At 43.6% G+C, this 15,965-nt stretch overlaps 2 protein-coding genes across 4 annotated transcripts in view; one reads left to right on the plus strand and one right to left on the minus strand.

The window, feature by feature from the left end:
• MEI4 (meiotic double-stranded break formation protein 4) overlaps nt 1-15,430 on the minus strand; it is a 613,415-nt gene extending 597,985 nt beyond the window's left edge. For 2 of the 3 annotated variants that reach the window (XM_037843991.1, XM_037843988.1), the window contains exon 1: nt 13,383-13,488. The gene's annotated coding sequence lies outside the window, so the exon portion shown is untranslated. Of the gene's footprint in view, nt 1-13,382; nt 13,489-14,485 lie in introns of those variants that run through there. The other variant, XM_037843990.1, reaches the window with a different exon arrangement.
• Nucleotides 13,408-15,965, plus strand: part of HTR1B (5-hydroxytryptamine receptor 1B) — a 206,532-nt gene continuing 203,974 nt past the window's right edge. Inside the window, exon 1 of the mRNA XM_037843987.1 lies at nt 13,408-15,678. Coding sequence (XP_037699915.1) covers nt 14,201-15,373 — 1,173 coding nt within the window. The 5' untranslated portion in view covers nt 13,408-14,200 and the 3' untranslated portion in view covers nt 15,374-15,678. The remainder of the gene's footprint in view (nt 15,679-15,965) is intronic.

Genomic DNA, 15,965 nt, shown 5'->3' on the forward strand with positions numbered 1-15,965 from the left:
TTTTACTGTTGTTTTAAATAGTTCATACTCTTTTATATTTCCTCATGTATTTACAGTCTCCCATGTTCTTCATTCCTTCTTCAGTTTGTCCTTCTATTTGGTATCATTTTTATTCAATCTGAAGAACTTCCTTTATTATTTTCTATAGTCCTGATCAGTTATCAGCAAATCCTCTCACCTTTTATTTGTTTGAAAACAACTGTGTTTCACCTTTTTCAAGGTGATATTAACTCTTTTTTTGGAGGATATTAACTCTAGACTTAGAATTCTAGGTTGACAAGATTTTTTTTTTTTTTAATTTCAGCTATTATGAGGTATTATTACATTATCTCCTGGCTTTCATAGTTTCTGATAAAAAGTCAACCCTCAGTCTTATTGGTATTCCATTGAAAATAATCTGTATTTTTCTCTGGCAGTTTTATGAATTGTTCTGTCATTGGTTTTTACCATTTTAAACATCATGTGTCCAGCTGTGGCTTTCTTTGTATTTATTCTGCCTGGAGTTCTTTGAGCTTCTTCAATGCTCTCTATGTTTGAATGACTATTTCTGGAAATTGTTGGAAATTATCTCTGGAAGTAACTTTCCTTTCCCATTCTCTCGCTCCTCTCCTTCTGTATTTTTGATAATTTGATTCATTTCCAGACTGTGAAATTCTGTTCTTTTTCTCTCCACTTTCCACTTTTCTTCTCATTTTGTCCATTTTCCTTTATTTTCTCTAACCTATTAATCATAGTTATTTTAAAAAGTCATTATCCATTAACTCTGTTAACTGGTGGTTCTACTTTTATTGTTCTTCAACAATTTCTCTTGAATTTTCTGTGAGGTCACCATCACCGTCTTCTGTTTTGTCCAGTGTGCAATTGTACCCACACCTATTCAGTGAGTTCTTAATATCAGATATCTATATTGATTTCTAGACTGCCTATTTGACTCCAGTTTTTTCTTTGTAAGGTTCCAGTTCACAGTTGAAAAGCTCTCTTTTCATCCATTTTGTCCATTTTCCTTTATTTTCTCTAACCTATTAATCATAGTTATTTTAAATTCTTTATTAACTCTGTTAACTGGTGGATCTACTTCTATTGTTTATTTTCCTTTTGATAATTGGTTACATTTTTATTGCTGTTATGAATGTGCTTTTTATTGTAATCAGACATTGTATATGAAAGGACTGCAGATATTATTTTTTGCAGAGAGTATTCACCCTTTCCTCTATTAGGCAGAATGCATGAAAAGCTGATTACATCAACCTGCCAGCGATTGAGCCGAGTCAAGGCTGATTTGCAGTTAGACCCAGTCCATCTAGTGTTTATCCTGTTCTTTCAGCCTGTCCATTCTGGGCTTTTGATCAAGAGCCTGGAAGATCTCTGTTTCTTCAGCACTGAAATATGCCTAAGATCTTTTTCTGCTTTCAGAGATTTGAGCTTCTGTCTTCAGTCTATTGCTCCACTGAGTTCAAAATCTTGTATTGGGAAGGACTGAGCAAGATGTTGGGGTAGGGACCTCCAAACACCCTGCCTTCCTCCCCCAAAACATTGAAAAACAAGCGGAAACTGTCAGAACCAACTTTTTCCCAACTCTGGAAAACAGTCAAAGGTTTACAGCAACTAACCAAATGCTGAGTTAAGAAAAGGGCAACCTAAAATTGGTAGGAAGTCTGTGTGGCATTTTAACATACCGTGGACCCATCGCCTTGCTTGGCCACAGTCTGTGGGACAGATAGTGGCCCGCATTCCCAGTAAAGGTCTCTGGTCCCTAGTTATGGAGGAAGAACACACTTATTCACACATTTAGTCTGTGTATCTGTTCCAAGCCTCCTAATGGCTACGGAACAGCTCACCTAAGGCATTTTCATTAGTTAGGGTTCTCCAGGGAAACAGAGTCAACAATGCAATATTACAAGATTTTTTATAGGCATCAGCTCACGTGACTGTGGGGATTGACAAGTTTGACTTCCATAGGGCAGGTCACAAACTGGGAATTCTGAAGGTTTTCGACAAATTGCCCAGGAGAAGCTAGCTGGCTGAGGTAGAGATGGAAGTTCTTCCTTCTGACTGCTGAAATCATCAGTTCTCCCTTTAAGGTATTCAACTGATTGGATGAAACTTCTCATTGCTGAAGGCAGTCTCCTTTGTTTATTGTAGATGTTATCAGTTATGCATTCAGCTGATGATTTATTAAATAACCTCACAGTAACAAATAGACCAGTGTTTGCTTGACCTAATAACTGGGACACCATAACCTAGCCAAGTTGACACACAAACTTAACATCACAGTGCTTGTCTCTGTTTTGCCAAACTTGGAACTCATTTGGGGCAGAGAAGCAGCAGACATTCCCACAAAAACACTGTGAGGAAACTATCAAATTGCAGCCATCTGGGGCAAAAATTATTTTTGAGATATCCAGTAGAGTGTCTGGAGCCCAGGAAGAAAAGCTGGGAGAGCATTTCCTAAGGAAATTAGGGCATGAGAACCTTAATGTATACTGAGGAATTTCTGAAAGTCACATGCCTGGCTAAGGCAAGATGTAGGCTCCGAAAAGACCTGAGAAGACTCTAAGCCTACACCTCAGGTTGATCTTCACACTCAGAGCAAGCTGGGCTAAGTGGTGAAGGAGAGCTCTAGCACAGAGTCAATCTACAAAGACCAGGAGAGGCTTTTCTGTTTTTTTTTGTTTTTTATTTGTTTTTGTGATTTTGGCATTTTAAAAAATCTACTAGAATTCAAAGAAATCTCTGGGAAAACACTAGCTGAATAAAATTTGAATAAAGTTAAAGGAATAGAGACATCAGTAATCAAACACGATAAAAAATACAGTTTTGCTGTAGGTGACTTAAATAAATGGCAAGACATCCAGTGTCTGTGGATTGGAAGACCTAATATTGTTAAGATGTAAATACTACCCAAAGTGATCTACAGATTCAAAATCCCATCAGCCTTTTGTTTTTTACAGAAATGGAAAAGTCAATCCTCAAATTCATATAGAATCACAAGGGGCCCCAATTAGTTACAACATCTTGAGAAAGAACAGAGTTGGAGGTGTTACACCTCCCAATTTAAAGACTTACTACCAAATCACAGTATTCAAACAGTGCAGTAGTGCATAAGGATAGACTTATAGGCCAATGGAATAGAATCAAGGGTACAGAACTGAATCCAGAAATTTATGGTCAATTGATTTTCATGAAGGATGCCTAGTATATTCACTGGGGAAAGAATAGTCCTTTCCGCAAATGATGCTGGGAAAACTGGATGTCCACATGTGTGGTGGGTTGAATTATGCACCACAGAGAAAAACATGTTCTTAATTCATTAGTGTGGGTGAGCCCTTTGTAAATAGGATGTTCTGAAGATATTTAGTTAAGGTGTGGCCAACTGAATTGGGATTGGTCTTAATCCTATTACTGAAGGCCTTGATAAAAGCCATGAGAAGGAGCCAGAAGCTAGAAGAGAAAGGTGAGTATTTAGCTCAGTGATGTAAAAGCCAAGGAACCCAAGGCTTACTGGCCAGCCAGAACACTACTATCTCTGAAAGGAAGCAAGCCTTCTAGCCTCTGAAACCAAAGCCGATAAATGCCATTAAGCTAACCCAGTGTGTGATATTTGTCACAGCAGCTGGGAAGATCAGATATTGAATTTTATAATAAATTAACTCAAAATAGATCAGGATCAAAGACCTAAATATAAGAGCTTAAACCATAAACAACTCAGAGGAAAACACGGGGTAAAATCTTCATGACCTTGGATTTGGCAATGATTTCTTAGATATGACACCAAAAGCATGAGTGATAATGACAAATTAGATAAATTGGACTTCATGAAAATTAAAACCCTTGTGAATCAAAGGACTTTAGCATAGAAGTAAAAAGGCAACCTACAGAATTGGAGAAAATAGTTGCAAATCATACATATGATAAAAGTTTGTGCTGGTTTGGATGTATTATGGCCCCCAAAATGCTATTATCTTTGATGCAGTCTTGTGGAGGCACATGTATTAGTGTTGATTAGGTTGGAACCTATTGGTTCAGTGTTTCCATGGAGATGTGACTCTATCAGCTGTGGGTGAGAACTTTCATTGGATTATTTCTATGGAGGTGCTGCCCCACCCATTCAGGGTGGGTCTTTATTGGATCACTGGAATACTTCAAAAAGAACCACACAGGCCCAGATGCAGAGCAGCTGTGACATTTTGAAGAGAAGCTGCAGCCTAGCGAGGAATGTCCTGGGAGAAAGTCATTTTGAAATCAGAACTCCAGAGCAGATGCCAGCCACATGCCTTCCCAGCTAACAGAGGTTTTCCGGACGCCATTGGCCATCCTCCAGTGAAGGTACCCGATTGTTGATGCGTTACCTTTAGACACTTTATGGCCTTAAGACTGTAACTGTGTAACCAAATAAACCCCCTTTTATAAAAGCCAATCAATTTCTGGTGTTTTGCAAAAAGCCAGCATTAGCAAACTGGAACAGAGTTTAATATTCAGAATATATTAAAAAAACTCTTACAACTCAACAACGACAAAAAGACAGTCCAATTTAAAAATGGGCAAGAGACTTGTACAGACTTTTCTCCAAAGAAGATATACAGATATAATAAGCACATGAAAAGATGCCCAACATCATTAGTCATCAGGGAAATGCAATCAAAACCACAATGAAATACTACTTTACACCTACTAGGATAGTTATTAAAAAAAAAACAAAACAAAGCAGAAAATTCCAAGTTTTGGGATGATGTGGAGAAATTGGAACGCTTGTACATTGTTGGTGGGAATATAAAATGGTACAGCTTCTGTGGAAAACAGTTTGGCAGTTCCTAAAAATTAAACATAGAATTATCATATAATATGGCAATTCCACTTCTAGATATACACCCAAAGGAATGTAAAACAGGGACCCGAACAGGTACTTGTACCTCAGTGTTCATAGCAGCATTATTCACAATAGCCAAAAGGTGGAAACAACCCATCTGTCCATCAACAGAAGAATGGATAAATAAAATATGGTATATCCATAAAATGGATTATTTTCCAGCTCTAAAAAGAAATGAGGTTGATACATACTTCAACATGGATAATCTTGCAAACATTATCCTGAAATAAGCCAAACACAAAAGGACAAATATTTTCTGATTCCACTTATATGAAATATTTAGAATAAGCAAATTCATAGAGATAGGAAGTAGATTAGAGGTTACTAGGTACCGGTGGGAGAGGGGTGTGGGAATTCACTGCTCATTGGGCAGTTTCTGTTTGGGTGATGAAAAAATTTTAGTAATGGGTGGTGGTGATGGTAGTACATTTTGAATGTAATTAATAGCACTGAGGTACACTTGAAAATAATTTAAATGGGAAATGTGTTATATGTATTTGACCACAATAAAAATTTTTAAAAATATATATTGCAAATGGCTTATATGATGCAAGATCCTTCTCTTCAGAGGGATTTTTTCTTCTAAGTATTACAAAACTATGGGAATTTCAATTTGCTGATTAGGATTTTCCACTCCTGCTTTGCTGTCACATACAGTAAATGTCCACGGAGAAAACTGGCCATGTATTAGTGTACTTCTATACACTAAACTGTCACACTGGTCCTAGTGACCATCAAAAACTCTGTTGGTTTCACTTTGCTCCAGTAAATTCCCTCTGTCTGGGCCAAAGTCCAATCCATAATCTGTACCCAGAATTGGCAAATGACTCAAGGAAATCAAACAAGCATCATTCAACATTTCACCTAGGAAATGCTTTTCCTTCTCTGGAATTTCATCTGGTACTTATTGCTCCCATAGCTCTTCAAACTTTTTAAAGTATGAGTTTTTTGGTAATTTACATCTTTTCCAGTTGTTACTTTGGGAATGTTGATCTGTAGCAGCCTCCTACATTTTACTCAGAAGCAGAACCCATTTTTCAGAATTTCTGAATTTGCAGCTCAGATTCAGATTGGTTTCTGAAATATGATAGAAGCTTAAAATGTAAACTTCAAAAGATGTTAATGGCTATGTTTTCAACAATGTGGAGAATGTCTGTCTGCAGTGGAAGAGAACAAAGAAGCCAACAGGCAGATAGCAACCAACAGAAAAAAGAATAAGAGCTCGTGTCCTGAGTGCTGGTTATTCCTAAGACTCAGCTGAATCCCTACCTTGTTCAAAGCATGGTTGTTAAACTCCTCTTTTTAGTTTGAGGGGATCCCATTCTCCTTGATACGAATGCTCTCTTTTGTTTTTATGTATAATTAAATTAGTTTTCCATCACATGCAATAAAAATCTTAACACCATACTTTATACTATTAAATGTCTGAATGCAAATAATAATGTTTTATTATTTTCATTGTTTTAAGTTTTTATAATTTGCCCTGGATTTCTTTGCCTATTTTGCATAAATTATGACAGCTGTGACATCTTGTTGCATTCAGTGTACTTACTTGTTATAGTTTCTCATCCATTTCTAATGGAATGCTTCTAATCTTCAGGGACCTTAGAAATCACATAGCTAAACATATTAGAACTGTTTATAAAGTAAGAAGATCTGAATGAGGATAGAGGAGCTCTTTCATGTATAAAGTGAATGTTTTAGTACTTTGGCATTTAGATTTAGTTGTTGCTTCCCTTCCTGGTTTTGGCATTATTTTTAGTAGGTGAGCTTGCCAAACTGCTGATTTCTGGTTGATAAGATATTCTGTAAGAAGCTTTATTTGGCTAATCTTCTCACCAGTAATAGGCTTCTTTTTCTTTGGTGAGTTACTGACCCACAGGAAAAAGTCAACTTCAACACACAGGGAAAAAAAGAAACACAATTCAATTTTTCTAGGTTGTGTTAATTTTTTAAACTAATATTCAAACTAACCTGGTTGAAATGGAGGACAGGGAATGTGTTCCAGTTTGCTAGAGCTGCCATTATGCAAAATACCAGAAATGGATTGACTTTTATAAAGGGGATTTATTAGGTTACATATTTACAGTTCTAAGGCCATAAAACTGTCCAAAACTAAGGCATCAACAAAAGGATTCCTTCACTGAAGAAAGGCTGATTGTATCTGGAACACCTCCTCAGCTGGGAAGGCACATGGCTGGCGTCTGCTGGTCCTTTGCTCCTGGGTTCTGATTTCAAAAATGGCTTTCTCCAAAATGTCTCTGGGCTTCTGTTTCTCTTAACTTGTCTCTTTCAGCCTCTCTGCATCATTGCCTGTTGTCCGAGGGCATTTCTCTCTAAGCATCTGGGGGTCTTCTCTTAGCTTCTCTGGGGCAGCTCTGGATTGAATGTCCCTCTCAGCTTCTCTGAACTCCTTCTCTCCATGAGTTCTCTTAAAGAACTTCAGTGATCTAATTAAAACCCACTCAGAATGGGCCAGCTCCACACCTCTATGGAAATAATCTAATCAAAAGGTCCCACCCTAATCAAAAGACTAGTAAGTCTGCTCCCACAAGATTGCATTAAAGATCATGGCTTTTGTGGGGGGCATAATAGATTCAAACCAGCATAGAATGTCATTGCATTTAGCACATTCCATTCATACATTTAGAAAGAAAAACATTGTTTTTTTTTTTCCTCCCCCAGTGTGTATATATGTTTATGTGCTGCAGGGGCTAGAGGAAAGGTTAAGGATGAAGGGACAAAAAAAGAGAAGAGTGAAAAGAAAAATTTGGAAGAAGAGAGAGAGAAAGAAGAAAGGAGCATACTCTGAAGGTAATTAAATGACCTCAGGAAGAGAAGCCAAGAAGCTTCTTGGTTAAGGGCTTAGCCTGGTTTCCATTAGGGTTGTGGACTTCTGAATGTGTAATATAGGATCCCCTGTCAGCACTGCTTTTGGAATGATGATTAGCTGACTAAACACAATCATGGTGCTCAATTTTCTACCTGATTTTTACCCTCCCCCCACCCATAAACATTTGAAGGCACCTAACAGAAGATTATTTTGCGGATTTCAATGGCTCTGAGCAGTAATGTTACCTCACAGGTAGGAGGAAATAAAGTCAGAGGCAGGATGGTTAAATCAAAATAGCTACCAAATGATGAGCTATGTGGCTGACTCAGTGTAGCCTACTGATAAACAGCTCGACTTAGATTTGAAAAGTGGTTCTATCACTTACCAGATGTCTGACATTGGCAAAGGTACTTACATTCTCTAAGCCTCAACTTCCTCATCCAGAAAATGAGGATGATAATTGCTCTAGTTTGCTAATGCTGCTGGCATGCAAAACACAAGAGATGGATTGGCTTTTATAAAGGGGGTTTATTTGGTTACACAGTTATAGTCTTAAGGCCACAAAGTGTCCAAGGTAACATATCAACAATCAGGTACCTTCACTAGAGGATGGTCAATGGTGTCCGGAAAACCTCTGTTAGCTGGGAAGGCATGAGGCTGGTGTCTGCTCCAAGTTCTGGTTTCAAAATGGCTTTCTCTCAGGACGTTCCTCTCTAGGCTGCAGTTGCTCAAAAATGTCACTCTTAGTTGCTCTTGGGCGTTTTCTCTCTCTTAACTTCTCCGGAGCAAAAGTCTGCTTTCAATGGCCACTTCAAACTGTCTCTCATCTGCAGCTCCTCTCTCAGTTCCTGTGTATTCTTCAAAGTGTCCCTCTTTGCTGTAGCTCCTCTTCAAAATGTCACTCTCAGCTGCACTGAGTTCCTTCTATTTGTCCGCTCGTTTATATGGCTCCAGTGATTTAATCTAGACCCACCCTAAATGGGTGGGGTAACACCTCCATGGAAATTATCCAGTCAGAGTCATCACCCACAGTTGGGTGGGGTGCATCTCCACAGAAACACTCAAAAGAATTACAATCTAATCAACACTGATACGTCTGCCCACACAAGATTACATCAAAGATAGTGGCATTTTGGGGGACATAATACATTCAAACCAGCACAATAATACAGCTCTTAGTGTTGTTATAATAATTAAAGAAGATAATGTATGTATCTGAGACACTTAGCTTAGTACATAGTGTTCAATAAAGGATAAATATTATTCATTAATTATAGGTGAAGAAACAACAAAACTAAGCTTGACTTGTTTTCTCTGCAAGATCAAAGCTAATCACATAGTGATGCAATTTTTCCTGATTTGGAAATAAGCCATATAGAACAAAACCCAATTTCTACTGCTTTTTTCCTTAGGCTAATGTACAACTTTACTATTCAGTTATTTAAATCAGATTTTCAGAAGAAACTTCAGAAAGTTTTAGAAGAAACCTGAAGAAAGCTGCCTGATGATATGCCATCTTAAAACAAGTTGTTTCAAAGTTTGGTGGAGTCATTGGCATTGCTTTTCTAGCTAAAGATTTCTCATTATTGCCAAATCCCACCGTTTGTCTAAGAAGAGAAATTCAATCCCCCCTCCCCCCCACCACCACTATGCAAATTCTGCTTATATTATTTAATGTTAGCTTTAAATTCAAAATTTTCTTCTAAGCCTAGGTTTTCAGCCAGGAAATAAAGTAACTTAGACCTTAGTTGGGAGCTAGTTCTTCTACTAGTTGGCACTGGGCTACCTTTGAACCAGTGGTAATCCCCCTTTTGCAGGTACATGTTCAGAGTAGCAAAAAGGTTCTTACTACAGAGACAGGCATTAGAAAAGGTCTAAGTTATGCTCTAAGTTTTTGTCTGTCTTCTTCTATATACAATAGCATATCTACTAATAGTCAGGGATTAAATTATACCAGCCTAGTATTTAGAGAACAAAGCACCTAGTTTATTATTTGGCAAGATTTAAAGATCCCTAATCAAACACATAACTTATAAGCACCATGGTACAAATACCAGGCCAAAGGCCCAAAATGGGGTCCATGAATATGGAGAAGGACCTGGACCTGGTTCTGGAAACTCCAGAATTTGTATGCAGAAATTGTTTGTATAAGTATTATGCAGGCATGCATATATTCATTTATCTGAACATTTCTATAGTTTCATGAAGGGAGACACCAAGGATGGTAAGAATCAAGGCTCTAGGGTAGAACCTGTACTTTCAATACTGCCAAAAAACTTTTTAAGAAAAAGAGTTACTGGAGACAATAATAAGAGAAAAGTAGAAACGGGCTGAGGTTGGATGTTGTAGAGAGGTGGCTGAGAGAGGTGGCTGTTGTCTGTTGTCCACTTCTTGGGTCGGATTTTTTTTTTTTTTTCTTTTTAAATCAGCGGCTTTAGATTGAGGAATTAAGACTTGTGAAAAGTGGTTTGCCAAATCCCCACATTTTGTGATGAGGGACTGCTTGTGGATTTTCAAGCTGTGGGTATGGTGGGTGTGGGGTTGCATTTTCTTCTATCGAAGGAGTAAAGTGGCTACAGCACGAGTGCTCTAGTGTTTTGATTTCAGCAAAGATAAAAATAATCACAAGTACTTTCTTCTGTCTTTCTCTTAAAGAGCCCCTTTCTCAGATGCAGGTAAGCTCCTAGGGACGCTGCATACCCCACAGAAGAGGGCTAATTAAGGGCTGGCTACACTGAGTTGCATCAAGTTCTTTGGGGAGTTTGTTGTGGTTGCCTGTTGGTGGAGGGACTTCTGCCAAGTGCTGCGCTGCAAACTTTGCAGCCTGCGTGCGGGATTTTGCTGCGCAGCCGCCCAATATCTGTTTAGCAGAGGGGAGGTCTCCTGGGGGTGAGGGAGGAGGAGAGGCAGGTTCTTGACTTGTCCATACGCAGCTCACTACCGTGTCCACCTTGGTGTGGGATCACAGGTTTCACTGCGGTTCATTCTCCGCCTCCTCGGTGTCTTCTGAAAGTCCACCCGTGTGGACCTGGTAAGAAGAGCGCATTAATTTACAGTTTTTAGTGCCCGTAGTCAAACAGGAGCTTATTTCTGCGCAACTAACTTCTGCTGCGCTCTGGTATACCAGACCTTTTTCCAGTCGTTCTCTCCTTGCTCCCCAACGTTGAGCCTCTGTGTGCTGAATTCCCCGACGTTGAGCGGTTCCTGCTAGCGCCACTGGCAGAGCGCGCGTGGACCGTCCCCGGGAGCTGCTCCTCCGCAGGTGCGGCGGGGCAAAGGCCACTTTAACCCCTGTTCGCTGGATGTTTCCACACACGCGCTCACATGTGCAAACACCTACAATTTTAAATGTTTTAAAGTGCGAGGAAGTGAGTGAAATGCGGGAGCCAGGTTAGTGAAATGTGGTTCCGCACTGAACTCTGCCGAAATACCGCCTGTACGTCGGCTAGGGGTGTTCACGCAACCGTACGGAAGGAGGAGGGTGGCTCAAGTGCAGACTCCGCATGGTGGCGGCATGTTCTGCTAAGGGTCCGGAGCTTGGCGAAAGCCTGGCTGGAGCAAGCCACAGGTCCCCACACCTTTAAAGCCAAGTTTTCTCCTTCGCTTGTTTTAGGAGCAGAAACAAAAAGAGGAAAGAACTTCGCCGCCTTCCCACGCCTCTCTTCCTTTCAAGCGTTCGTTCTTGTCTTGCCCAACTCCACTAAAATTGCAGGAAAATAGTTTCTTGGCATACTCCCCACCCCCAACAACACACACTTGGCTCCATTCTGGCCAACGCCCCCCACCTAGCGGTTTAAACTCGCCTGCTCTGTTTCCCTCTTTGGTTTCTAGAAGAACGCTGCAGTTTGCAAAACCAGGAAGTCTTAGATTGGCCGGTGGGGTGGAGGATGGGGGAGGACCCCTTAAAATGTGGTACTAAGGAGGAAGTGCTGGACACTGGGGACAGGAGGGAAGAAAAGAGAAGGGTGTGCCTTTATCCCGAGAGTGGCCTCTGTAGCCGAAACCGCACCAAGACGACGTCTCTGAGGAGCTGTCACATTAAAGGAGCGCCACTCACTCTCAGTGCATTAATGTGTTCTGTTTTCTTCACAACACTTAATGCTATGTGGAGTTACCCTGGTTATGTATTTGTTCTTGGTTATTTTTTGTTTGCCTTTTCTAGAATATAAACGGCTTGAAATTGGGTCATGGGCTGCGCCGGTCGCCTCCAAACCTCGGTGCCTGGAATGCCAGCACAGAGTAGGCTATTTATTTATTTGTCTATTTATTTTTGACTGTGGCTTAGAGACCCGGGGATTAAGAGGACTTGGGTTTGGGATACTAATTAGCTGCGTCACCTTGGATAAAAACTCTTCTCTCAAAGGATCTCAATTCCTCTAAAACTGGATTGATAGGCCAGATAATCTCTGGCTCTGAGAGGGATTCCCTTTAAAATATACCTCTCCTTAACCTGAGAATTCAATTACAGTGCAGTTTTTTGGGTGCATTCTATGTGCCAAACACTGACTTAGGCACCGGGATTCGTTGTGGGTACTACCTCAGCAATTAGGGATGAAAACACATTGTTTTTTTCCTGGTGCTTCTCTTGAAACTTTCCCGGACTTGTACTTCTACCCTGCGTTCTACATTTGTTTCTGTAAAGGTTATCATTTGGAGTAGAGACTCTGAGCACAGGGGATCTGCTTTGGGACATGGGACCTAGACACTGGGATTGTTTGGTGCAGCTTAAGGCGGACTTCCTGATGTATATCTGCTGAGGATGAAGGAGACAGGGGTGGGGTGGGGCTGTGGGAGGGAAGGTGCTCACAGGGAACTGTTTTACAGAGGCATTGAACTGCCGAGAGGCTGGAGCATAAGTGTGGGGCAGAAGGTTTAATTTCACATGCAGTTGGCTTCTGTTTGTGATACTTTTACATTTTTTCGCAAACAGCTTTTTATTTTGTCCTGACTCATAGTTAAGGGGGAGGGGTTGAATGAAAAGCACAAATTCCTAAATCCAGATATGAACAATTATTTTTATTGTAATAAGTTAAATATTATTTGAAGCCCGAAGTATAAAATGCACATATTGGCCGTTGTCTCCTTCTATGGCGATATTACTGGCGCCTCCTTCTAAACTGGGTGTGGTCCTCAGGGCTGATTAAGATTTCAGAGAGGAGAGGTCAGAGAGTAGGAATTGCTTCACCTTGCAATCGCTTGGTGGGCTGGGGCGGTAGGAAGTGGGAGCCTAAGAAGGGACACGGGGACTGTGCCAGTTATCCGCGGTTGAGGGCCTGAGTGTGACTGGAGGGCGCGCACAGCCAGCTACGAAGAAAGCAAAGGAAAGAGCCCGACTCTGTCACCCCCCCCCACACCCCACATTCCTAGCCAGAACTACGGCGCTGGGGTGCAAGGGTCGGGAGAGGGGCCACAGAATGGGAGATGGGGAAAGAGGGCGGTAGGACCCGGCGGGAGCTTCCTTGGCCGGGGAGGGACGGGGCGGGAGGAAAGGAAGGAGAGAGAGAGAAAAGGGAAGGTGACTAGGAGTGAACGTCCTCACTCGCCGCGTTGCATGAGTTGCACGGCTCGGGCCGACCGGACCCGGACTCTATAAAAGGAGCGGATCTGCGCCGCGGCTCACTTGTTCCCCTCCGGCTGGCGCACGCCGCGTCCTCCCAGCTCCCCCAGACACCTGCCTCTTACCCGCATGCCGCGCCAGGTTCTCCAGACCTGCGCGCCCAGCGGCATGGCTCCAAGCGGTCGTGGGACCGAGGAGGCGGTGGCGGTGGCACGGCACGAGCAGCCGCAGCCCCAGCCCCCGAGAAACCCCTCCTGCGGCCGGGTCCCCGCGGGGCAGCTCGCCCGAGTGACCAGCGCGTGAAAAGAGAGGGAGGGCAGAGCTCCGGCGCGGCGCAAGGTGCGGGCGCGGCTTCTAGATTTCACCCCGCCCAGCTCCGGTGGCCACAGCAGCCGCAGGAAACTGCCCCAGCCTGGGGTGGGGGGCGGGAATGCAAGACCAGGAGTCTTCGCTCTCCAGCCAGCTTTGGTCTTGACAGCTAGGAAATTCCTGCGGGCAGAGTCTACAGATTCAGGACCTCTCTGGTTAGGAGACGCTCAGCCCCGAGCAGTTGGGGTAAGAGACCACACTTGGCCGAAGCCCCCTTCCCAAACAAAAAATCCCCTCCTCCGCTAGATGCCTCGGTAGTAGGAAGATTGGAGTGGGGCTGGGTGAGCCAGTCTTTAGCAACCCCGGACTAAGACGGGGCGTGGAAAGGAGCTGCCAAGAACGCGGCGGCAGCGCCAGGCGCACGGGAAGTGCAGAGGACGCGCCGGCCCGGTACGGCTGCCGTGCGGGTGACCTCTAGTTACAGCTGGGGACCTGGGCGGAGGAGTAATTGAAGAACCTACAGAACTGACTAGCAACGAGGGACACGCCTGTGCTCTCCTCCGCGGTCCTCTGCCCTCTGCCTCTTCTGCTCCATGCCCAAGAGCTGCGCGCCAGAGCCCGGGCGAGGAGAGCCATGGAGGAACCCGGCGCCCAGTGCGCCGCACCACCGCCCGCGGGCTCCCTGAGCGGGCGTGCACAAACAAACCTCTCCGTTGCTCCCTCCCACAACTGTAGCGCCGAGGACTACATTTACCAGGACTCGATCGCCCTGCCCTGGAAAGTGCTGCTGATCATGCTGTTGGCGCTCATCACCTTGGCCACCACACTCTCCAATGCCTTCGTGATCGCCACTGTGTACCGAACCCGGAAGCTGCATACCCCGGCCAACTACCTGATCGCTTCCCTGGCGGTAACCGACCTGCTCGTGTCCATCCTGGTGATGCCCATCAGCACCATGTATACGGTCACCGGTCGCTGGACGCTGGGCCAGGTGGTCTGCGACTTATGGCTGTCGTCGGACATCACCTGTTGCACTGCTTCCATCCTACATCTCTGTGTCATCGCCTTGGACCGCTACTGGGCCATCACGGACGCGGTGGAGTACTCAGCCAAAAGGACTCCCAAACGGGCGGCGGTCATGATCGTACTGGTTTGGGTCTTCTCCATCTCCATCTCGCTGCCCCCCTTCTTCTGGCGCCAGGCCAAAGCTGAGGAGGAGGTGTCAGACTGTGTGGTGAACACCGACCACGTCCTCTACACGGTCTACTCCACGGTGGGCGCTTTCTATTTCCCCACCCTGCTCCTCATCGCACTTTACGGCCGCATCTATGTGGAAGCTCGCTCCAGGATTTTGAAACAGACGCCCAACAAGACTGGCAAGCGCTTGACCCGAGCCCAGCTGATAACCGACTCTCCCGGGTCCACGTCTTCCGTCACCTCCATTAACTCGAGGGCCCCCGAATTGCCCAGCGAATCTGGGTCTCCAGTGTACGTGAACCAAGTCAAAGTGAGAGTCTCCGACGCCCTGCTAGAGAAGAAGAAACTCATGGCCGCTAGGGAGCGCAAAGCCACCAAGACCCTGGGGATCATTTTGGGAGCCTTTATTGTGTGTTGGCTGCCCTTCTTCATCATCTCTCTGGTGTTGCCTATCTGCAAGGATGCCTGCTGGTTCCATCTGGCCATCTTTGACTTCTTCACATGGCTGGGCTATCTCAACTCCCTCATCAACCCCATCATCTATACTATGTCCAACGAGGATTTCAAACAAGCTTTCCATAAACTGATACGCTTTAAGTGCACAAGTTGACTTGTCAATTGCAGTGGGTCGCCAAAGCGGCCTTTGGGGACCATTTTGAGTCTGGTTGCACAGGTAGGTCGGCTCTTCTTTCCCTGTTACCGAGTCGGAGCTAGGCTTTCCTGGGCAAAGGCAATGGGTCCTGAGAAGCCAGGACCTAGCTCAGAGAGAGAGAGAGCTCTGAAGGAACTGTTCAAACTAAAAGTGGAGCTTCTGTACTGAGGAGGAGGCTCACTTCCTCCCTTCAACCCGCTGAGCTCAGCACTGACTCTCTGTGGCAACCTATCCAAGGGGGTTACAACTTTTGTTTTGGAAAGGTAATGCTTGCCCTCCTTTTGGTATGGTGGATGATGCCCTCTAGAACCAGTGGTACTTGTAGTTGTTGTCTGAAGCCTTTCTGAGACAGATCTACATACAGCCTGACAGTACTTGAACTAGATGTTTAATATCCTGTGGTGTTTTGGAGAGAACTTTTTGTTACCGCTTCATTCAAGAAGAGTTATTTGGCATCCTGTCTTCGTTTTTTTTTTTGTTTTGTTTTGTTTATTTAAACTTGTTGGGGAAACTTGTGAATTTGGTGCTTCAAATCTTAAGTGTATGCAGA

This window comes from Choloepus didactylus, chromosome 7, assembly GCF_015220235.1.
Source record: "Choloepus didactylus isolate mChoDid1 chromosome 7, mChoDid1.pri, whole genome shotgun sequence".
In the NCBI taxonomy this organism is placed as follows: Eukaryota; Metazoa; Chordata; class Mammalia; order Pilosa; family Megalonychidae; genus Choloepus; species Choloepus didactylus.